The 23,695-nt window shown below is 49.8% G+C and overlaps 1 protein-coding gene across 1 annotated transcript; it reads right to left on the bottom strand.

Annotated features, from left to right (window-relative positions):
• Positions 1 to 21: 21 nt before the first annotated feature.
• Positions 22 to 15,387, bottom strand: LOC147232691 (mitogen-activated protein kinase kinase kinase 12-like). The gene is made up of 14 exons (XM_086149726.1): positions 15,100 to 15,387; positions 13,039 to 13,554; positions 9,849 to 10,032; positions 9,465 to 9,656; positions 9,016 to 9,174; positions 7,522 to 7,680; positions 7,314 to 7,422; positions 6,370 to 6,479; positions 6,119 to 6,235; positions 4,342 to 4,479; positions 3,553 to 4,261; positions 3,354 to 3,421; positions 1,846 to 2,140; positions 22 to 1,756 (listed from the first exon to the last, which is right to left on the bottom strand). The coding sequence occupies exons 2-14, from the start codon at positions 13,514 to 13,516 to the stop codon at positions 1,682 to 1,684; spliced, it is 2,793 nt and encodes a 930-aa protein (XP_086005852.1). The 5' UTR covers positions 13,517 to 13,554; positions 15,100 to 15,387; the 3' UTR covers positions 22 to 1,681.
• Between the last annotated feature and the right edge of the window lie 8,308 nt (positions 15,388 to 23,695).

The following is a 23,695-nucleotide window of genomic DNA, read 5'->3' as shown; positions in this document are numbered from 1 at the left end:
GTCGTCATTGAAACGCCGACCTTTTACACATTTTATTTTTATTTTAAATGTTTTCTCAATATATTTATGGTACACATAGAGTAACGGTACAAAACAAGGTCATTCCAGACAAGCACCTCCATGGCTGAGACACTAGAGGGCAGTATTTAGGCTTTTTGGCAACGGTTCCTGCCTTTTTGGGTCAATGGTTGGTGGGAGGGGGCCATCTTTTTTTTTCTTTTTTTATTCAAATAAAAATAAAAGCTCCTAAAGCTGCAATTTCATAACAAATGAGATGTCAAACACCTTTTCAAAAGGGTGGGTTTCAAGCTGCCGTTTTTAGCTTATGAGGGACCCCATCCATCCATCCTTGGAGGGGCTCCTGAACTTTGAGCTGGTGAGAACGCAAAGAGGGCGTGGCCTTCTTCTGTGGGGGAACAATAATAGTCGGTGAGATGATGGACGGATCCGGTGCGGTGGTTACAGCGAGAAGGTCCCCGGCTGGATTGCGATGTTTTTGTTTTTTTTTTTTCTGCGTGGGGTTTTCCGGTTCCTTCCCACAGTCTTTAAATCATGCAGGAGATTCACTGGAGAGCTTCTAACCCCATCATGTCCTTCACTTCAGGCAGATGAATGAATGAATGACGCATTTGATGGAAAGTGCTCTTTATATATGTTATCTCCGGTCCTGCTGCTCCTTTCAGAGGACAAAGCTAAGCCTTCCGCCTCTGTCCTCGTCAGCATCCGAAATGGTGGCCGTTTTTGTTTTGAGTTTCGGACGTGCCCCCTCTCCCGTTTCCCCCCGGACGACTGAATAAAGGGACGGGGAGTCTTGGACTTGGATGCTAACATGAGCGCCGCGAAACAGGATCTGCGTCTAGAATCAGCGGACATATTGCTTTTTGTTCATGTTCCTCGTGTGTCTGTGTGTGTGTGTGTGTGTGTGTGTGTGTGTGTGTGTGTGTGTGATGCTCGGACGCCAGTGGCAGCTACAGTACATTCCACCGCTAGCGTTTGTATTGTTTTGTTTTTTAAGAGGTTGAGCTGGAATGGCGCCACGTAGCATCAGCACCTTTGTTATACAATCTTAAAAAATAATAATAACATTGACAGAACGGTGCGTGTATATGTACGCGCACACACGTAGATCATCATCTACGACCCGAATATAAACAAAGCATGTAAACAATAAAATTGAAATGTAAACATTATTTTTAAATCGTATGGAAACATACCGTTTACAGGAAGTCAGTGCCTTTTTCAGAGATGGAGTGCGAGGCGACGTGGGCCACCGCCTCTGTAATAAATTATATAAATTATATAAATAATATAAATCATAATATAAAAGCCCTGATAGTTTGTTTAGTTGATATCAGTGTGAGAGAACGTGACACAAAATCTGTCCAGCTGGACGTTAACGGACAGGCAACTGAGGTCGCCGATGAGTCAGTAGGGTAGTTCTTAGGGAGCCTCGCCTCCTCCAGACCGCTGCTGCTCGTTCGCCCAAAAGTGTTGCTTTTCCATTTGTTTTTGGTCCTCTGAGGCGCTGAGGAACGTCACAAACCGCCTCCAGATTAGGGGGGGTGTTGAGGGGTCCATCTTGGGTTTTCTGCGTTGTCACCTGAACTGTCTGCGATGGGATTAACGGTTAGGGACGGCGGCCCGAATACAGGTTCGAGCCGGCCGAGGCACCACATCGTCCTCACCAGTTGGCCGGGGGCTGGCCAGGCGACTGGTCCAGCTCGGTGCTGTCGCAGTCTGAGTCGTCATCCAGGCCCTGGTTTGGGAGCAAAAGCACAAATGTGGGATCACTTTCTCGAGCGCTCACCAGCCGCACCGCTGGGTCGCCGCCTCCCTTTTCCTCACCTCGTAGCTGTTACTCGTCAGATTGGTCTTGACCTGTCGGAGGGCGGCCTCCTTCTCGGACAGGCCGTCAGAGCCCAGCTGGGCCGGGTCCGAGGGGTCGGCGGGGATCTCCGAGCCCTGGGACAACAGGTCGTCGCTCTTGTAGTCCAGGCGCTCGTCCGTGTTGGTGCTCACCACGTCCGGCGTGCCGCTGTGGGAGTGGTCAGTGGTGTTCCCTTCCTCGCCGTCGGAGACCGACAGGTTTTCTGAGCTGAAGGTGGACAGGGACTGGCACTTGGTCATGCTCACAGGACGCCTGTGGGAGTGATGGAAACAGGAGGGACCGAAAAGACATGAGGAAGGGTACTCTAGGAGTACTGGTGTGCTCTGACAAGCTTACGACATTGTTTTGAACATCCAACTTGAGGCTCGTGGATGTGGACTTGGTTTTGCCCTTCATGGACTTACTGGAGATCTGTATCTTTTATCCAGAACATCTGGGTGACCCGATTCCTACTACCGTTATTTCCGAAGCCAGTACTTTTTGATAATCTTTGAACACTGCGGCTAAAACAATGATGGGGCTAATTTATGGATTTTTTTGGAGTTGATGTGCTTCATGCCGCTAAAACATTTAACCCCGTCACATCACATCTGACCAATTGAATTACAATGAAATTCTGCAGCCGTTCAATTCCAAAACTAAAGAAGACGACATTAATGGTTTTGGTGCGAAAGAGGACGGCAATAATAGCGATAGGCTGGAGTAGGACAAAGCGGGGGTAGAAAATGGATGGACTTTTGCTTGTGTTATTTAGTGTTAATCTTTTCCATCAGCAGTGTTACGAACACTGTTCTGGAAAAAAGCCTTTCCGGTGCGTATCTGGAAGTCATCGACGTCACCAAATAAAAAAAATGTTTCTGTGTAAATATCTCATGTTACAACATGGACAGCTGCGGCTTTTAGCTGGTAAGGCTTATATTCAGGTGCGCTCAATAGTCCAGAAAATACGGTACATTTTTTTTCTGCAAGAACCAAGGGTTTCGCCTTTTCGACTGACTTCATCATGGGCCCCCGCCGAGTGCCTCAACCACTTGGTGGGATCTTCACACCTGGACATGATCTCTTTTCTCCGGCATGGACAAGGGCTCTGTCCTGGGGCCATTACCACTCTCTGTTAGCCTCCTATTCTTACAGTTACACCTCACCTTCCCTTCTTTGAGGGATGGTGCTGTGCTTGCATTAAAGATGTCCTCCTAAACCCGCATGGGTCTGTGCACCAAACAAGCTAGATCCTGAGAACCTCTTAGAGGACCTCCGGACAAGGAGCTGGTCTTCTCAGGTCAAACGACAGTGAAGGCTGCGCCCCTGTGTGCTCTCCTACTCCTGTGTCCCATTACATCATCCTTCTGCATGGCCTTCTGGCCCTTGCTGTCTGCCATTGAACCTCTGCGTTATTGTTAGAAGGCCGTAGCGGACGCCATGCTGTGGACTGAACCGCTTAACGACGGGTTTAAAAGTGACTCACCGTCTCCTTGGCAGCTCCACTTCACTGTCCACCTCGCCCTCCTCTTCTTCTGAAGACACCCCCCGTCTCTGCGGAGGGTACCAGCATTGAGTTGCAAACTCCACACCCACAGGAGCCACAACCCCCCCGCCCCCCAACCTCCCACCCGTGTCACAACCAAGATCCGAGGGGAATTCAAGATGGACCGTGGTTTCGTTACCTGGCTGCGTGTGACCGCCGCCCTGTAGAGCAGCGCTGCCGGCGTTAGCCGCTGACTCCTCGGTGAGCGCGTGACCACCGCGCCCTCCTCCTTCTCCTCGCCGTCATTGGGGACGCGGGGATTTCCGATGGCGGACCCCCTCCCCGCAGCCGCCCCCCGACCGCACGGTGAGTCTGGGCTGCTGGAGAAAGGGATGGAAGCGGCGTCTTCACTCGGCGTGTCGCTGCGCGGCGGCGTCTCTGCTAGGTCGTCATTCCCCGCGCCCACATCGGGACCTTCTCCGGTCCCGCCAGTCCTGCCCTCCCCCAGTCCGGCAGAGGCGCTCTGACTCCCCGCTCTGTCCAGCCCCGCCCTCAGCTGCCCCTTCCTGCGGCCCTCGGCCTCCACCGTGGTGGAGATGAGATCCGGGCTGGAGGAGGACATCTTCTTCAGCAGCAGGTCGTGCTGCAGGCCCCTCAGGGCCGCGCTGGGGTCCAGGCGCTGCTTGCTGCTGGGAACGGAGGTGGTGACGTTGACCATGGCCAGGGAGGACGAGAGGGTAGCTTTCAGCTGAGCCAAGTCCCCGCTGCTGCCTTTGCCGGCCTTCCTGTAGCGAGGCTTCCCGCGGCGTGAGCGGCCAGGCGACGTGGAGCCCTTGTTCGGTATGGTCACCTGGGTCATGGACGAATCCAGCTTTGGAAGGATGACCTCTGACTTCAGCAGGTCTGGCCTGTGGGACAGACACGATTAGACAGAAGGCTCTGGACCGGGAAGCTCCTGCAACTCTTGGCCATGAATCTGCTGGCTTGCCTCTTGCTGTGTGACGGCAGCTTCTGAGGTATGTTGCGTTTCTTCATCAACTTCTCCATGGAGTTGGAGGAGGCCGACTGTCTGGAGCTGTAGTGCTTGAAGCAGCCTGGATACTTCTTGTCCAGTGACTGCTCCCTCCTGCTCCATCAAACACACAGGAAGTACTGCTTTAACGGACGGTATAAATTAATCTCATACATGCAATTGCCGCAAATACACTTTTCTCTTTATGTTACCCACGGAGATGCTCGGAGTAGTACTTCAGTGTAGTGCACCAGTCGAGTACAGCTCTGTCATTGATAACGATGAATACTTTCATCCCCTACACTGCTTACCCTGCAGCCTGTCCCAGCTGTCATTGGACGAGAAACAGGGCTCACCCTGGATGTATCCCAGGGCCTCATACAAAGACATACAACTATTCAACCTCTCATTCACACGCCTGGACTGGGTCTCCAATGAACCTCCTGCACTTTTTGGACTCTGGGAGGAACCTGAAGGAACCCTACACAGACCCAAAGAGAACATGGAGCCTCCCCACAGGAAGGCCCCACAACCAAGGACCTCCTTGCTACCCGCCATCGCCCTTATGACTGTAACACAAACAAAACACAGAAAATACCCTTGGTGTCTCAGAGGAGCACGACCTGAGGAAGCTCTCCAGCACGTTCCACATTGCTCCTCCTTGGTGGATCATGAGGTTCTCTGGGTTCTTGGGAGCTGAAGGAGCTTTTGTCGCAACGTCAGACCCAAGTTTTCCTGCTCGAACACCTTTGGGAACTTCTCACGACCAAGCCGACAACTATCAAGTAAGTGGCTTAAGCTAATTCTTTGTGTAGAAGAACTATATATGTGATTGTTTTTAAGGAGCAGTGGTGGACTGTCTGTCTCTGCCGGCCTAAAAAAATATCTGAATTACACACTGATTTTAATTATATTTTGTCCATGAATACTTATTAAATAATTCCAAATGGTCTGACCACTTCCTTTCATAGCTTTTTCCTAGGCTGTGCTGCCAACAGACATGTATTTTCATATTAAAGCATTCAACCAATCACATTTCAGCCATTATTTGTTGCCAGGCAGGGTCAGAGTCAAAGAAATCTCCCTGGAGGCCTGCAGGATCAGATCCACAAAATGTGTCGATGAAGCCATTGCTTCAACCAATCAGATTTTGAGTTGCGACACCAAGGCCTTCTAGAAGGCTACGGTAACGTTGGGATATCACACGCCCTTTAACTGGATAGTCAGAGTGGAAATGGATTTTTCCTTTGCGGTTGCCCCTGGCTCACAGGTCCCGACAAACACTGCAAATTGTATTGCTTTATGTGCTACTTATTTGCCACTCATCGGCACGGTGTTCGGAGCCACGTTTGTAAATTTGACTTGCCTAACTGAGGCAGCAACGAGACACCATAGCACTGCCGGACACTTACAAGCGACGATGCTGTCCAAAAACTTTTGGAGAAACCATAGTGGATCTACAGCTGAGTGAGCGAGTGCACAGGGAAACAGAGCTCCGCGACAAAAAGGTGAAGAAAAATAGGGACTTGTACACTACTTGTACACTTCTTCAGGAACGGCATTCCTTGGGGCTACACGAGTTCTCTCTGCGATGTAACGGCTCTTTAGACTGCATTTCTGCATCATAAGATGGTTTTTATAACCATAAAACAGTTATTGAGAGGTGGATTGATAAATGGAGCACTATAGAATGCCTTGGTGTGAAATGCACAGCCCGCCAAGGATAAAGAGTGTATGAACATGGTTTCCGTACTTGACCAGCTCCTTCTCTTTGATCTCCAGCTGCAGCATGATGGCGTTGAGCTCCATGTAGAGGTTGTTGGCTCTCTCCAGCTTCCTCTCGTAGTGCTCCCGGATGTCCAGCGCATGTCTGAGGTGTGAGAAGACAAGCAACACACACAGATATTAGGTCTTGCACTATTAGCTTGTCGTTAGCTTGTTTTATCCAAGTCTGTGTCCGGGGGCCGAGGAGCCGTCCGGTTCCTCTCAGGATTAACGTCCGACCTGAGCTCCTCCCTGCGCCGCTTGATCAGCTCCTCGTCCAGCCGGTGGAGACACGTCCCCTCAGACTTGATCTTCTCAAAGTGGTGCCGGACCTCGTCCCTCCACTCCGCCTGGGCGGGGCAGAAATCACATTTCTTTGGTTGAAGATGCTGCCTGTCAAGAACCTTTATCCAGATTCCGATCTGAATCTAGACACAGATTCATATCAGGATCCAAATTTAGGTCCTGATGCTGATTATGATCAGGATATGGACGCAGAGTATTGAGATCCACGTTAAGATCCAGATCCAAATCCATATCCAGATTCTGGTCCAGGTTCAGATCCAGATCCAGATTCAGGTCTGAATTCAGATTCACATCAGCATTCGGATCTGAATTCAGATACAGGGCCGGATTTGAATCTTGATATGGATACAGATATTGATATGATATGGATACATATCAAGATTCAGATCCGGATCCAGAAAAACCTTCTTGGCACATCATTCAGAGGTTTGGGGTTTTCTGAGCGCTCAAAAGGACGTCGCAAAACAGATTACACACATACTGTGTGAGGCGTGACAGTGGTTTTCTGATACCTGCCATTGCAGAGGACAAAGGCAGTCATAAGTATGTGTATAAACGTGTGTGTGTGTGTGTGTGTGTGTGTGCATGCACGCTGCTGTCTGCATGACTGATGGTCTCCTTATTAAGCTAATGGACTGTGTGCACTCTTCAATATCTCCCTCCCTCCCTCTCCTGGCTCTGCTGCCGACCATTAAAGAAATCGATACACTCCAGCAACAAATCCTTCTCTCTAACGTCACAGGAACGATCCATTATGGGGCAAAAAAGGGGGGTGGGGGGGGTAAAAGAAGGCCCAAGGGTTGGAGGAGGGAAACGGAGATGCGCGACTTTCCACCCCTCGGTTCCTGCTTCTGGACCGCGACCTTCGCCGCCCCCACCTGTGACTGGAAGTAGGTCTCCTGCGGCGTGGACAAGATGTCCGCCGAGGCGATGTCCAGGTGGAGGAGGATCTGCCGGAACGAGGGCCGGTTCCTCGGCTTGCAGTTCCTGCCGAGCGTGGATTAAAAAGGCGCATTAGTTCTCCTTTAGCGCCCCCCCCCCCCCGGTTCCCGCCCCGCTCCACCAACATCTACCCCGTCGGCTCACCAGCACTGCCTCAGCAGCAGCTTGAAGCTGTCGGGGCAGCTGTCGGGCACCGGCAGCTGCAGGCTGTTGTTACCGACGCCCCAGATGATGGCGGACGAGTCCACGTCCTTGTAGGGCACCTCGCCCGTCAGCATCTCCCAAAGCACCACGCCAAATGACCTGCACGAGGGAGCAAGGGCAGTTCTTATTCACGGTCGGGCGCGGAGATTCAAAGGCCTCCAGCGCTTTCCAACGCTGTGACCTTCATCGTGGTCACGCGGTGAGCCAACCGCGACGCAGATGCTCGAATACGTTTACGCTTTGCGTGGCATGTTCATGCTCAGAAGAAGCAAAGTGGCGGCGGCCGCCGATAGCACTCCGTCTGTGATGTCACCGGTCAATACCCGGGTTTGCTCATTGATCGCCACTCATGTTCTGCAGAATAAGGTCTAACAAGCCCAGGGAGTCCCAGGGCTTTGCCCCGCCCCCTCCCCGCGGGACCTTTGGGTAACCACGGAGAGCCTGTTGTCGATGACTTCCCTCGGTTGCCACGGTGACCAAGTGGCGCTGCGGCGCCAAGGGGAGGAGATGCTTCGCTCCGGATAGTAAGCTTACACCGCTCGCACATTTTAAGGTGTTAATGTAAGTTGCCGATTGCCATGGCGCCCCACCCCAACCCACCCGGTGGACGTGGGTGTGTCCATTTCCCGCCTATAGCAACAGCTTGGGGGCGGAGTCACGCTCACGGATCTACACCTTTGATGGATCCGGTGAGGTTATCTAGATATGATCACAGGTACGATGGGCACGGCGCGAATCACTTCTTAGCCCACTCAGCCCCACGCCCTTCTCTTTATTTTTCCCGCTCTGACGCGCGTCGCTCCGAGACTGGGTTTTATATGAAATTACACAACCAGATTTTCCCCTATTGATATTATTAGCGATCCAGTGAGTCGTACCAGCTGTCATAGCACGTTAGCACGAAACAACGCAGAGCGCGGCGTCGATCGCCCGCTACCCCGTGTTTCACGTATATTTAAACAAAAAAAAAACAGTCACTGCTCCTTCCACCGCCACAAACGGGCTTTTTATTCCGCGTCAAAAGCTTTTTAATCCCATTTTCACATCTCGGCTAATGCAGCGCTGGCTGGCGGCCAAGCCGCCCTGCAGCGCAGGAAGGTTACTCCGGCCCCGGAGCACTGCAGCATCTGGCGGATCAATTATTAAATTAGCCAGTGTTCCTTTCAGGACGGGGGAGGAAGAGTGATGGAGGAGAGGAGGGTGGAACGTCGCAGGCGGAATGCCGGGCGAAGCATCAGATACGGCCTTATACGATTTCACGTAATGAGATCCTGAACGTAACACCGAATAGATTTTCTTGTAACGAGATCCCATTCTCTTGTACGGTAACCGGATTCCTTGTTGATCTAATGGCCAGGGGGAAAATCGCAGAAGTTCAAAAAGTCAGAAGGCCTTGGAGGTTCGGGGTTCGGAGGAAAGGTCTGCGGCACCTACCAGATATCCACCTTCTCCGAGACGGGCTCGTTGCGGATGACCTCCGGAGCCATCCAGGCCACCGTGCCGGCGAACGACATCTTGGTGCTCTTGTCGCTCAGCTCTTTGGATGTGCCGAAGTCGGAGATCTTCACCGAGTCATCGTAGGTGATCAGCATGCTGAAATGAGAAGACGGGCGGAGGGTACGACTTCCTGGTTAGTCAACGGGAACAGACGGAGAAGTGTTCGGTAGCTCCTGGCATGCTGAGGACGTTTCAAGCAGCTCCTAAATGGAGTACCGGTTGGGAAATCTGATGGAAACACCTGAAGCCAAGTTCAAATGTGAAGGTCGTAGTCCTGGTACGTTCTCACCGAACCAGCATTCCTTCTCCGTGGGTGATTGCGCACTAGCTTAGCTTCTTTACTCAAATTTGGACTTAAGTGAAGGTCGAAATGCGAAAAAACTCACTTTGGTGACTTGAGGTCCCGGTGGATGATCTTGTGGAGGTGGAGGTAGTTCATGCCCCCGGCAATACCCATTGCCCAGTCCATCAGCAGGGAGGGCGTGATCTTCCTGCCTGCCCTCAGCACCTCGTACAGCTGGCCCTGGGCGCAGTACTCCATAATGATGCAGTAGCACGGAGCCTGCGTGCAGATCCCCCTGGAATGGCGACGGTCGGTGAGGACAACGTGGAGGTATCTGCGCAACTTCTACTTTCTCATAATCTGACATTGGTTCTCATGGAAGAGTGTCTAGAAAAAGCACCGAGTACGTGCTAATATGCTAGCAAGAGTAGACGAACCACATCGAAGTATGCGGCATTGCAGCGGCGAGATGTTGCCTCCTACTCACTTGAAGGTGATGATGTTCGGGTGCTTGAGCTTCCGCAGGTGCTTGATGTCCGTCTCCTTGATGTTGCGCACCTTCTTTACGGCCACTTCCTGTCCGTGCAGTTTGCCGAGGAAGACGGCGCCTTGGGCGCCGCTGCCCACCCACTGCAGGTCGGAGATCTCCTCGAAGGGCACCTCCCACGCCTCTGTGTTTGGGGGAGATGGTTGAGGCGGATGAATTTTGACCATTTCTTACACGAGAACCCTCTTCTCTTCAGGGAACATCTGACGCCTTCCAGAGCTCAAAAGCTCAAACTACCACAGATTACTTGCTTTCCAAGCCAAGCTTGTTTTATTGCTTCCCGCGGCAACCGGGTAGCACATGTAACACCCCAAGAGGACCATGCTATCGCGCCGAGTAACAGGAAGCAGCATGAGCACTTCGATCGCTTTCTTCTTGTTGTTTTGCCAAAATTTTCCAGCGTGGCTAAATACACAGGGGCTGGAAAAGCGAGAGCGCTAAAGGCTAAATTGCTAATTGGCCCCAGCCCCAAAAATATGACCAATGTGATGGTTTGAGTCACTGGAACGACAATTGTGTCCGTCAGAGGGACAGGACATGCAAGATGTGCAGTAGATAAAGTAGGGCTGAGATGGTTTGGACATGGACAGAGGAGGGATGGTGAAGATCTGGGGAAGCTGAGGTTGGAGCGGCCAGGCAGGAGGTCTTAAAGGAAGACCAAATAGGAGGTTTATGGATGGAGGGAAAGAGGACAGGAAGTTAGTTGGTGTCAGAGGAGAGGATATAGAAGAAGAGGCGCACCAATCATGTACAGCGTAGTACGTCCAAGGAACATGTAGTAGCTAAGCTATCGGCACATCTGCTTATTTGTTTTTGTTGCAGTTGTTTTCCTTCGGGCTAATGTTAGATATTATTACAGCAAAGGTATCATTAGTTTTTGATCAAAAATGCTATTCTATCTCGTTGCCCAACTTTTGTATTGAGTGTTTTGTGCAGGCAATCCAAGTGTCATGAGGAGACAAACATTCAGATAGCGCTGCAGTGCTTTAGCAACATACAGTACAGCTTGAGTTAACTTGATTTGACGCAGCTAACGACAGCTAACCTGGTTCATTAGGCGGGTTCCTGTCCGTCCAGTGTTGGAAATATCAGCAACCTCCGCAGAGATTGACCTTTCTTGCCGGTACATTTGCCACTTTGCTTTGCGAGCTGTATTATTGTTGCTGTTGGCAGATACTGCGGAACTGCATGCTAGGGAAACGATCCAATGTCGACGGAAAGCATGTACTACAACTACGAGTGAACCGCTGCAGCTGTGAAGATACACGTACAACTGAGGTTCTACCACACATTAGTCGCTTTCAGACAAATAAGTGTCCCGCTCCAATATGGCTCCAGGAGGTAGCCTCCTCCAGGGGAACCTTTCAGTTTTGCATTCGCACAGGAATTAAGGAACCACGGTTGGGACCGTTGTCATGCTAGCATCTGCTACATGCACCTCAAGCTCTACTTCAAAAACAAACGACTAGAGAAGAAGAGCGGGAGATGACACGGACAACATGGACATCAACATCAACTTCTTGCACTGCTGAGAACGCCGTTAGCCATGAAATAACTCTTATGGCACTTGATGCACTCATAGCCAAAATGTAGACGTTTCTCTGCAAGCCCTGGAAACCTGTCATATTCATAGCAGGCCAGAAGAGCTTGGACCTCCTCAGCACTCCATTTTAAGTTGCAAGAAAATACCTGACCAGTGAGTACAATACATTTTAAAAATGGCACTCCACAAGGTGTATCTGATCGTGGGCGTGGTTTATGAGTCCAGCCAACCGCAGAGCACCTACGGAACCGTAAAAAGCGCCTGATTCGGAGTAGGTGCTGGAACGGTCCGAGGAGGTGAGGTCCAGGTACCTAGAACCTGTGCTGTCCCAATGCACCAGAGAACACACTACTTCCTGGAAAGGTTCTAGGAGCTGCCGAAGGGCCTATTAGCACTGAGCCTGTTGTAATTCCCAGATCTTAGAATAAGCGCAGACGTCGCCGGCGATATCTCGCTGCCGAGCTCGACCCCCGGACGAGGGGTGACGGGGGGCCGGGGGGGGGGGGAGGTTGTAATCTCCTGCGGGTAATTCTTCCTCGGCATGCTAAATCCCGCTTAGCGAGAAAAAAAAAATCAAGGGTTGCGGAGCTCAGGTGGAGGAAGGCGGGTGTGGGTCCACTGTGAATAGAGGGGCGAGACGGTATTTAAAGGAGGGGTATTAATATATATACAGCCTGGCAAGCTGCGGGCTCGGACGCATTCGTCATAATAATAAGAATGAGTAATGCTCCTCTGACGCGATTGGCTCGGGTCCCTAACGAGCCAATCAGGCCCCGCCGGGCACCAAACACCCCCCCCTCCCCACAGAGCAGCCATGGTTAAAGGTCTCAGGGACACTTTTAAAGGACGCCGGCGTCCATCTTTAGGCCTTATTACCCCTCGTCCATCTTTGACCCCCCCTCCCCAGGATGGGCCGGGAGCGATAACTGCCCGGGATTGAAGCAAGATGGAGACAATGCAAGGTGGAGGAGGGGGGTGTGGAAGGGGTCAGGAAATATCTGAGCGCCATAATGGTGGCGAGTGGCGCGTCAGGCAGCGCGCAGGAAGCGCTTCTATTTGCGGATCTGTGTGTGTGTGTGTGTGTGTGTGTGTGTGAGAGGTTTTAATAGAGATGAGAGGAACAGGGCGGCAGCGGGTGGGTGGGGGGGTCAGAGCGCGACCATGCATTATTCATGAAGCAGATTCGGCTGGAGGAGTCCCGGGGGGGGGCGGTGTGCGTGTGTGTGTGAGTGTATTATGTGTGTGTGTGTTGGGGGGGGTCGCTATTGTAGTGGCTGCAGACATAAACAACACTGCGTCAGAGGGAGTTTCATTAAGGGGGGCGGAGCATGACGGATGGGGGGGGGGGTATCTGGGGAATATAAGTCCTTTGCACTTTGATGGAGTCCCGTCCCCGCCCCCCTCCCGCCCCCACGGCTGGATCTATTTCAGGTCAAAGACAGCCTTGTTTACAACCAGGCCTTTTCTTTATTAGTGAGACGCATCGTGCAATTAAGCCGGGGGCGTCGTTAGCATATCAAAGCTCGGCGCCGGAATCGAGCTGCCGATGGCAAGCGGAAACCCCGCGAGGAGTCGGCGTGGACTCACCGTCTAGGTCGTGCTTGTGCTCGGTGGAGTAGGCTTTGCCGATCATGGTCCAAACGGGACGGAGGCAGCCAAAAAGCCCCTCCAGGAAGCCGCCGCCGTTGGATTGGCACTGTAAGCGGGCGTCGTCCGCCTCGCTCCGCACCACGCCGCCGCCGCTCGGGTCTGGCCCCTCCCCCTCCGTCCGCCTCACATCGTGGTCGTGCAGCTTCAGGACGCTGTTGGCAAAGTGATCCTGCTGCTCCTCGCTGGGGGTCTGGTGGTGACCGCCGTCGCTTTCGCCCCCGCCGACGGGCTCAACGGCGCCCCCGGTGTCTATGGAGAGGACGTTGCGGAGAACGCACTGGGTCGGGGTCAGGTCCATTTCCGGGGTGCAGGGCGTCTCGGCGTCGAGCCGGCGGAAGGACGGCGGGTCGGACAGGGGGGTGTTGAAGCCGGAGAGGGACGGCGAGGGGGCGCGGGGTTCGTGGATTAGGGCCATCGGGGGGCTTCGGGTCGTCCTAGCAACAAGAAAACTGCCTTCAGACAGAGAGGGAGAGGACATGAGGACGATTATTATGTGGATTATGGTACTCTTCTGTTGTTTCCATGGTACTCTTTGCTTATTACTATAGTGCTCTTCTGTAATTACTATGTACTATTATGATATCACCAAGATACTCTACCATTATTGCCACCGTAACGTTTATTTCCCAGGTTCTCTTCTCTTGTAATCTTCAGTTATTGCCACAATACTCTTCTGCTATGACCAAGGTACCATCCCACGGTACTCTTCTGTAATTACCATTGTACTCTTCTGTTAATACCAAGTTACTCTTCTGTTATTACCATAGTACTCTTTTGTCATTACCAAGGTACCATCCCATGGTATTCTTCTGTCATTGCCATAGTACTCCTTTTTTATTCCAAAGGTACTATCCCATGGTACTCTTCCGTGAGTGCCATAGTACTCTTCTATTCTTACCAAGGTACTCTTCTGTAATTACCATAGTAATCTTCTGTTATTGCGAAGGTACTATCCCATAGTACTCTTCTGTAATTGCCCTAGTACTCTTCTGTTTTTACCAAGGTGCTCTTCTGTAGTTACCATAGCACTCTTTTGTTATTACCAAGGTACCATCCCATGGTACTCTTCTGTCATTGCCAAAGTACTCTTCTGTTATTATCAAGGTACTCTTCTGTAATTACCATAGTAAAGTTCTGTTATTACCATGGTACTCTTCTGTAAATGCCATAGTACCCTTGTCTTACTACCACTGTACTCTTCTTTCTGGTTTGCAAACTTCACAAACAAAAATGGCGCCACAGGCAGGTACGCCCCCCCCCCCCCCCTCCCATCCCCTCACATCTGAGTGAGTCACCACGGCGGTGGATTAGCCCAGTAGCCTAATCTGGACGCCTCTACCAGCCTAGTCCAAGGATGGCGAGGTCCATCGGGGATGAAGAACGCGTTTCTCCTTCGGAGGGGAAGTCAAGTGGACCAATGACATCGGCATACAACCGGAGAATAGATGCTTTCCTTTTTCGTGTTTTTTTAGCTTCCTTCGGCACAACCTAAGGAACCCTTAGGTGCAACCTAAGGAAGCCTACCCAAGCCTTAGGTACAACCAGGTGGAATGGAGTAATAGAGTAATAACGTTGTAATAACACGGTAATAATCTAGTAATAACGGAGTAGTAACGCAGTAATACAGCCGGGGCTGTTGTACAACGTCGAAGAAAATCCATGCATAATTAATGGTGTCGGAGACAGATATCATCAGAAACAGCTTCCTGTCAGAGGCCAAAAACCACCGGGACACATCTGGACTGCGAATGTGGACCAGCATCGTCCACGTCCTGAACCCGGCACCTCCTTTATTCCACGGGATTGGGGGGCGCGGTCCGCGGATGGGACCAGGAGGAGGAGGAGGAGGAGGAGGAGGGCGGCTTCATCCTCCACCTTCTCCTCCATCAAAGACCCGCTGAGAAAACACTGACTCACGCCGCTGCGGGCATCGTGGAACCGTCACGCCGACCCAACGCCCCCACTCCTCCCCTTCCCTCCTTTCCCCGTACGTCTCACCTCACGGCCCACGACGCGCCTCCATCTCCCACCCGCGAAATTCCACTTCCGTTCGTGGGGGATTCGACCCGACGATCTCGGCGGCGTCCACTCGTCTTCGGCTCAGACGCCTATCGTCAGGATCCACGCTTCTTCTCGGACTCCTCCTCCTCCTCCTCCTCCTGCTGCTGCTCTTCTTCCTCCTCTTCCTCCTCTTCCTCTACCTCCGGCCGCCGTCGCTCCCCGCGGCGCGCTGCGTCTCCATTCTCCTACGAGGACGCGCGTCTGCGCACACTCAGGAATTTATACGGCCGCTGCGGATCGCATGGTTGTAAACAGGACTGTGTGTGTGTGTGTGTGTGTGTGTGTGTGTAGGAGGGGGTGCTGACCAATCAGAGGAGGAGTACGCGGTGACGCGCACGGTGGGTCCGTTGATGGAGGAGAGGCCGCAGGTACGCGGCGTTTATGCGGGAGGAGGTGATCATACATGATGTCACCGGCCAGGCACGCTGCGTTTGACCGGACATGTAAATCCCCTCAAGCCCTATTAACCCCCCCCCCCACGGCACACACACACACACACACACACACACACACACACACTCACACACTTGCAGTGATTGGCGCGTAATCTGTGCGCGTCCAGTCTGCCACCCAAAAGGACATTATTATTATTATTATTATTATTATTATTATCTTTCACAATTATTATCATCATCGTCATCATCATTATTATTGTTATCAAGATTTTTTACTATTATTACTATCATTATTATTATTATTGTTATTATTATGTCATTGGAATTATACGTTTCATCATTGTCATTATTGTTTTTAAAAATGATGATGATAATTATATTATTTTATTATTGTTGCTATAGTTGTTGTTGTTGTTATCGTCGACATTAATGTTATTAAATAGTTTCGTTCATATTATTTTATTATTATTTATCGTTTTACTATTATTGTTAAATCATAGTTTGTTATAAATTAATTCATAATTGCATCATTACCTCTGCTACTATTATTATTATGATTAATATTATTATTATAAATGGATATTAACACAACCATGTCTGAAAGATAAGTGGTTTAAATAATGGACCACAACACTAATAACAACAACAACAATAATAATATTGCTGTTGTTGTTGTTGTTGTTGTAATTATCATTATCATTAATATGATCATAAATCGAAAGTAACACAACAATGGCTGCGGGATAAGTGGTATAGATAATAGTAACAACAGCAACAATAAAAAAAGATAATAATATTATTATAATTATTATTATTATTATTACAACCAATCATGGTTGTAGGATAAGTGGTAAAGGTCATGAACAACAACAACGATAATACTAATAATAATATTATCATTGCTATTGTTGTTGTGATTCATATTATTATTCTTGCTGCTGGTGTTGTCATTCTCTGCACCTCTTCCCCCTGCAGTGGGTCGTTGGGTTTGTGCTGGGGGGGCGGAGCCTCTCCCGGCCGTCATCGGGCAGCGGGTGACTTCACCTTCTCATTCACATGTCACACAGGGACCTACGAGCGTCCACCCTCTCATTCAACCGACTCCAATTAACCGGGTTAAATTAGCTGGTGAGTTTGGGTTTGGCGGTCTGGCGGTGGAGCCGGCGCTCGCTCCCTCCAGGGAAGGACTGCCGGCGTTCCAAGCCTTTGGGGGTTTCCCGGCAGTCAAAAGTCGAACCCCTCGTCGGCACTCCCGACGGCACGTTGACTCACCAGGATCCCATTGCAGCCCCCAACGTGGATGCATGACCCCCTTTTTTTTCGCCTTCCAGATACTAAATCCAAATCCGGCCCTCAGCTCCCAGATTAAGCCTGCGTCGGGTTTAAATCCCAGCGATGACCTCATCCCGCGCCTCTAAACCGGCGGTGGGGGGTGGAAACCCTGAGAGGAACGCCGACAAGAAACAAGTGCTCGCAGATCCTTCTTACAATTTGCTGTGCTTGTTAAAACTGCAGCGTGTGTGTGTTTGTGTATGTGTGTGTGTGTGTGGGGGGATTACACCGTCTGAGTTCTAAACCTGGGAACAAGTAAATAATCTTTTGACCCGTCGTCACGGTCTCATGGAGACCTGACAGTAATCGTCGTCTCCTCGTTCTTCTTGTTTTCTTTCCAGCCAATCATCTGCCTCCGCTTGACCCTCAAACACTCCAACCATAAACCACCGCTTGAGTTTTCCTCCCTCCTGATCCCCTCCATCCTCCTCACTCCTAAAGAGGAGTATCTTCATCTCTGACGCCTCCAGCTCCTGCCTCTCCACTGCTCTGGACTGCTGACCCTCCCTTGCTTAAATATCCTCCACCTTCTTCATGTCCACTCCCAGTAGTCCCACCGTTCCAGTTGGGTTCCTCATACATGTATTACAATTGGGTTACTCATACATGTATTCTGACATGTTGCAGCTAACCTTTGTTCCTCCATTCCAGGTCATACCTTCACCTCTCTAGTTGTCCATCACCAGCTCCCTGCTTTCACCATGTCATCTGCAAACATGGAGATTCCTGTTAAACCTCATTTGTCCGTCACCGTAGCGAACAAAAGGGGTCTCAGAGCAGGTCCCTGATGCTCCTCCTTTCTCCACTCTGAACTCCTATGTCACACCTCAACACTGTCTCACATTTGTCATACATGTCTTGCACCACTGCAGAGTTCCTCACACAACCCAAGCTCCTCTTTTTGGCACCCTGTTTTATGCTTTTTTTCTAGATCTACAAAGGCACAGTGCAGCTTCTTCTAATCTTCCTTGTACTTCTCTATCAAACAAGTACAACATTTGTAGTACTCCCTCAAAGCAAGTACTGCATCTGTAGTACTCCTTCAAAGCAAATACTAGATCTGTAGTTCTCTTTCTTGGCCCAATTTAGGACTCTTCAGGCCCAACGCTCCAATAAGTTAAGATTCAACCTAAACACCACTCTGTGCACGTCTATCAGCGATTGTCTCATTAGCATAGCATTAGCATGAGCATGCTACCCATCGTTCGTGGTCAAAAGTCAATGGGGTGTTTACTGAACGGGAAAGAGGAAGGTTCTTCCAAAGGGGGAAGTGGGACAGAACCGGAAGAGGCGATTGGCTCTTGGTTATGCAGAAGGCGGGCCGGAGGGCCGGGCCAAATGAGTCAAATTAGCTTTCACGACAATGTGTGTGTGTGTGTGTGTATGTGTGGAATCAGTCACTCCATCTGAGTTGTTGACTGACGAATTCATTAAGATCGGCGCCGACCGGTGGCGCCTGGCATGAGGGAGGGGGGGGTGGTCTCCATTAAATTGAGATGACCTCACCTCCTGTCTGCAGCTCAGGAGGAAGGGGTTTCATTCATAAAATCCCTGATTTCAAACACAACATTACAGCCCAGAAATTTTTGGTCAGTGACACAAGTTTTGTTATTTTAGCTGTTTACGAAAACATATTCAGAATACAATTATATAATCAATATGGGCTTAAAGTGCAGACTCTCAGCTGTAATTTGAGAGCATTCACATCCAAATTGGAGCAAGGGCTGATGAATTACAGCTCTTAAATACGTAGCTGGGATCAAATTTGATTGGACAATGGACTCCGAAGGCTGCAAAAAAAAAAAAAAAACACAACTGCATGGGCTCTTCCCTCGGAAACCCTTCATCAATTAAGCAGTTAAAAGGTCTGGAGTTGATTCCAGCTGTGGCGTTTGCATTTGGAAGCTGTTGCTGTGAACACACAACATGCGGTCAATGAAGCTCTCAATGGAGGTGAAACAGACCATCCTGAGGATGGGAAAAAGAAGAAATCCATCAGAGAGATAGCAGAAATGTTAGAAATGGCCAAATCAACAGTTTGGTACATCCTGAGAAAAAGAGTGTACTGGTGAACTTGGCAACTCAAAAAGGCCAGGACGTCCACGGAAGACAACAGTGCCAGATGATGCCAGAATCCTTTCCATGGTGAAGAAAAACCCCTTCACAACATCCACTCAAGTGAAGAACACTCTCCAGGAAGTAGGTGTATCAGGGTCTGAGTCTACCATAAAGAGAGTAAATAAATGATTCACCACAAGGTGCAAATCATTCATCAGCCTCAAAAATAGAAAATCCAGAATTGCCAAAAAACACCTGATGAAGCCAGCTCAGCTCTGCAACAGCATTCTTTGGACAGATGAGACTAAGATCAACCTGTACCAGCATGATGGGAAGGGGAAAGTTTGGAGAAGAATTGGAACAGCTTATTATCCAAAGCACACCAGATCATGTGATGGCACGGGCATGCATGGCTTCCAGTGGCACTGGCTCACTTGTGTTTATTGATGATGTGACAAAAAGACAGAAGCAGCCGGATGAATTGTGAAGTATATAGGGATTTACTTTCTGCTCAGAGTCAGCCAAATGCAGCGAAGATGATTGGCTGGCGCTTCACAGTATAGATGAACAATGACCCAAAACATACTGCAAAAGCAACCCAGGAGTTAGAAGAAGTGGAATATTCTGCAATGGGTGAGTCAATCACCAGATTTCAACCCAATCGAGCATGCATTTCACTTACTCAAGATAAAACAAACAACAACAGAAGACAGCTGCAGTAAAGGCCTGGCAAAGCTTCACAAGAGGAGGAAACCCAGCGTTTGGTGACGTCCATGCGTTCCAGACTTCAGTCAGTCATTGCCTGCAAAGGATTCTCAACAAAATATTGAAAAGTAACATTTTATTCAGGGCTATGTTTATTTGCCCTATTACTTTTGAGCACCTGAAATGAGGAGCATTTGTATAAAAATAGCAACAATTCCTGCATATTCGAATCAAACCCTAAAGTCTGCGCTTCAATTCCGTTGTAGTTTCATTTCAAATCCAGTGTGGTGGCACGCAGAGCCCGAAGCATGAAGATTGTGTCACTGTCCAAATATTTCGGGGCCTAACTGGATACATATACATGCGCTCTACGAGGCTCAATGAGGCACCATCCGGGTGAGGTCACCACCTCCACCTGGTGGTAGGTCACCTTCTGACCTCCAGTGGCGAGAGAATACAACAGAAAGTACAACATGTACCTTCAGAGCCTCCTGCGCCTCCTGCAGAAGTTACTGGAAATGCAAATGAGCTGCTTTGATTTTTCCAGGGTTCGCAGGTGGGAGGGGGTGAGGGGGGGGGTCGGAGAAGATCAACGTTCCCTTTGAAACCTCTGATGCATCCAGGCTGCAAGGGGGGGCGGGTCCAGCCAGGAGAGGGTTAACAGCAATAAAGGGGAGGATGGAGAAGCCTTCCCGACAGTCACATGGTCTGTACCGGGAACAGGCGTGGGGGTGGGGTGGTGGTGGTGGTGGTGGTGGTGGTGGGGGGGGGGGGTAGATGGGGGAGGAGTCTGGAGCATGTTGCCGTAGAAACAGAATCCTCCGTTGGCCGGCGTGCAGTCAGAGGCGTAATGCTGGATGGCGCTGGTGGCGTGAGGCGGGCGGATGGATGGGTGGGGGCTCACAGCGGACGTCAGGCTCTGAATGCTAATGGGTGGACACACACACACACACACACACACACACACACACACACACACACGATCCTTGAATCTTCCTGCGAGCTGCATAATGAATTTATTATTTAAACGTGAAGGCCTTCATGGTGGAGTCACAGAGGAACCCCCACACCCCCAAACCACGCCCGTGCAATTGGTGATGCCGGCGTAATTGGCGGCGGCGCACGTGGCAATTAATGCGGCGATATGTGTAAACTATGTTGCAGATTATCATGGGATTAACTGCACTTGCCAAGCGCCCTTGAGCGTGGCAGCTGCTATGTGTGTGTGTGTTATTATATGGATGATTATCAGGTGCTTGTTTTGGGGGGGTCGGGGTGGGGCGGGGTCTTCTAGCTGCAGGGACCGTGACCCCCGAACCCCCCGACCAGGGACCCTCTGGCATGCTAATCTGGGACTAGCTCCCGGGTGCCTGTCCCTTTAAGAGCACACGGATTAATCATTCATTCATTATTGATTGTGAAAGATGGACGCCGCGCGTGAGGGGTAGGTTTTTTTTAAGCGACCTTGAGGGGGCGGGAAGAGGGTGAAAGGGAATTTTTTTGAACAGAAGGCGGAGGGCGGAGCTTAGAAGGACACGGCATGAACTGATTGGCTCAATATTGGACTGTGTCGCATTAAACTGTGTTCTTGTTGGCCATCCTGAAGCTCCGGCCCCTCCGCTGGCCACACCGTCGGTGTAACCCTCTGGTGTGTGTGAGACGTCGATGCAGTTTCCCGTCATCCGGGTGGGGGGGTTCGTCCTTCCTACGTTTCCTCCTCCTCTTCCTCAGCTGCCTCTCATGGCTGGGGCTAAGCCAATCAGGAGCGGGCTCTAGCTAGGGGGGGCGGGGCTAGTCAGGATTGAAGATGGCTTTAGGGTTCCTCGTTTATATCCGACAATGGGTCCCCCCCTCCTGCCCCCCCTTACGGTAAAAGTAACACCTCGCCCTCACATCTCCAGCCCCCTGGAGAAGGTCCGCTGTCCGCGGTGCTGAATCACATCTGCAGCCCGTCCGATCACATCTCCATCCACACATCCTGGTGTGATTCCCCGGAGGGGGAATGGATACACATATCTATATGATGCTTGAATGAAGGAGTGAATGGTCTTATGTCTTGGTAAAATGTGTGAATGAGAGGGTGAATAGTCACATATCTATATAACGGGTGGGTGACCGAGTGAATGGTTGAATGTCTTTATGATGTTTCAATGAAGGAATGAATGTTTCTATGTCTATATATAATGTATGAATGAGAGGGTGAATGGTTGTATGTCTTTACATGACATGTGAATGGCAGAGGGAATGTTGTATAACTATAATAGTCGTATATCTCTCTATGTTTGAATGAAGGAGTGAACGGTCCTATGTCCTGATATGATGTGTGAATGAGAGGGTGAATGACTGAGTGTCTATATATGGCATTGGAATGAGTGAGTAAATGCTTTTATGATCACTGGATTATAATATTTATCATATTTGGGTGGCAGAGTGAATGGTTGCATGCCTCCACATGTGAATGAGAGGGTGAATGGGTATACATCTCTATATGATATTTGAACGAGAGGATGAAAGGTTGCATGAACTTCTCCCCACGCCATCATGGATAAAGCTGTGATGAACCTTAACTCTGAACACGATGGCCGGGTCTTTTTATGTTGAGGAACAGAAGGGGGTCTCTTCAAGCGAAACACGACACTTCACCCCCTCAGGAAAAACGAAGACCCCCCCCCTTCAACACACACACACACACACACACACACACACACACACACACACACACACACACACACACACACACACACACACACAATGTCGGTTGTGTGCAGCAGAAATACAGTTTACAGACTCCATGCGAGAACTTGTCTTTGGTGCCACCTGGTGGCCAGGAGTGTAATTGCAGCCCGCTCAGGTTCCCGGATGTTAATTAAATATAAGGACGGGGTGCAGCTGCAAGTTAAACTTAAATTAATCTACGATTAATTAATTGCCACGGCAATTTCTGCAATTAAGGACTCGAAAAATCATAAAGGGTGTTCAGATAAAGCCATGTTTGCCTCTGATCCCCTCCCAGACTGGTGGGTGGGGGGCACCAGAAGTAACCGTGTGTGTGTGTGTGTGTGTGTGTGTGTGTGTGTGTGTGTGTGTGGGGTGGGGTGTTATTCATCTTTGTCACCGGCAGGGCCCCATCTGGCCTGTTACCCGGTAGATAATGTAGTACCGGCAGAAGTGGAGCGAGGGCGACCCCCCAACCCCTCGCCAAGACATGCTCTCACACACACAGACACACACCATAGGGAATTAAAACAAATATAATGAAGTGCTTAACAGCTGTGATTATTTGTGTTGGACTGCGTGTAGAGTAAAGAAAAAAGTAGTAATATGGACACACGCTATCAAAGCAGAACGTAAAAAAAATATTTGAGATTTATTCTTTTTTAAATGAGGCCACATCACAACCCAGTATGCGAATGAGTCTTTCCATGTGTAGCGGGTCTGGACCACACTCTCCATTAATAGCTGTAATATTCTTAAAAGAATCCACAATGGTGGACGCCTGTCGAGATGCTGCCCTATAATGAATAAATGATTGAATATATCAGAGCTCTGCAGAGTGACAGCCCTTGCTCATACATGTCCAGGGTTTCTATGTGTTACCGAAACTTGAATGAGTAATTTCACGCATTATTTCCATGCTGTCCCATTTTATTCTGAACACTTCTGCAATGCAATACTAGCACTATGAGAGGAGAATGAAACAGGGGAAACATAGCAAATTCACCTGACATCCGTAATTCTGATTTTGTTCATATCGAGAAAAACTGACACTGCACTTTTTTTTCATTTTTTACTTAATGTCAATTTTATCCATTGCTGTTTTATCTGTGTGTGTGGTTTAATCCATTGTTCTTTACTGTAATATATATAGTTTAAATAGGAAATGTACATATAGTTTGTCTTTCAGTTTTACCAAAAGTGTTGAGAAGTTTTCAAGACAAGCGTTTATCAATAAAATCAATTACTATTATTTTTATCAAACAAACAAAACAAATAAATCACTGGCACATCAGCGCCTTCTGTCGGTGTATTGTGGAAAGTTGTGG

This window comes from Fistularia commersonii, chromosome 7 (assembly GCF_037954325.1).
Source record: "Fistularia commersonii isolate RoL2024-O1a breed Wild chromosome 7, RoL_Fcom_v1.0, whole genome shotgun sequence".
Taxonomy (NCBI): domain Eukaryota; kingdom Metazoa; phylum Chordata; class Actinopteri; order Syngnathiformes; family Fistulariidae; genus Fistularia; species Fistularia commersonii.
Note: the sequence above shows the minus strand (reverse complement) of the source record. Positions and strands in the feature narration are given on the sequence as shown.

Excerpts from the sequence above, each read along its gene's own strand:
- LOC147232691 (XM_086149726.1), bottom strand. The coding sequence starts at position 13,516 with ATGGCCCTAATCCACGAACCCCGCGCCCCCTCGCCGTCCCTCTCCGGC. Across the intron at positions 4,262-4,341 it reads CTGCCGTCACACAGCAAGAG|GCCAGACCTGCTGAAGTCAG; the intron begins GCAAGCCAGCAG and ends TCTGTCCCACAG. Across the intron at positions 3,422-3,552 it reads CGGCGGTCACACGCAGCCAG|AGACGGGGGGTGTCTTCAGA; the intron begins GTAACGAAACCA and ends TACCCTCCGCAG.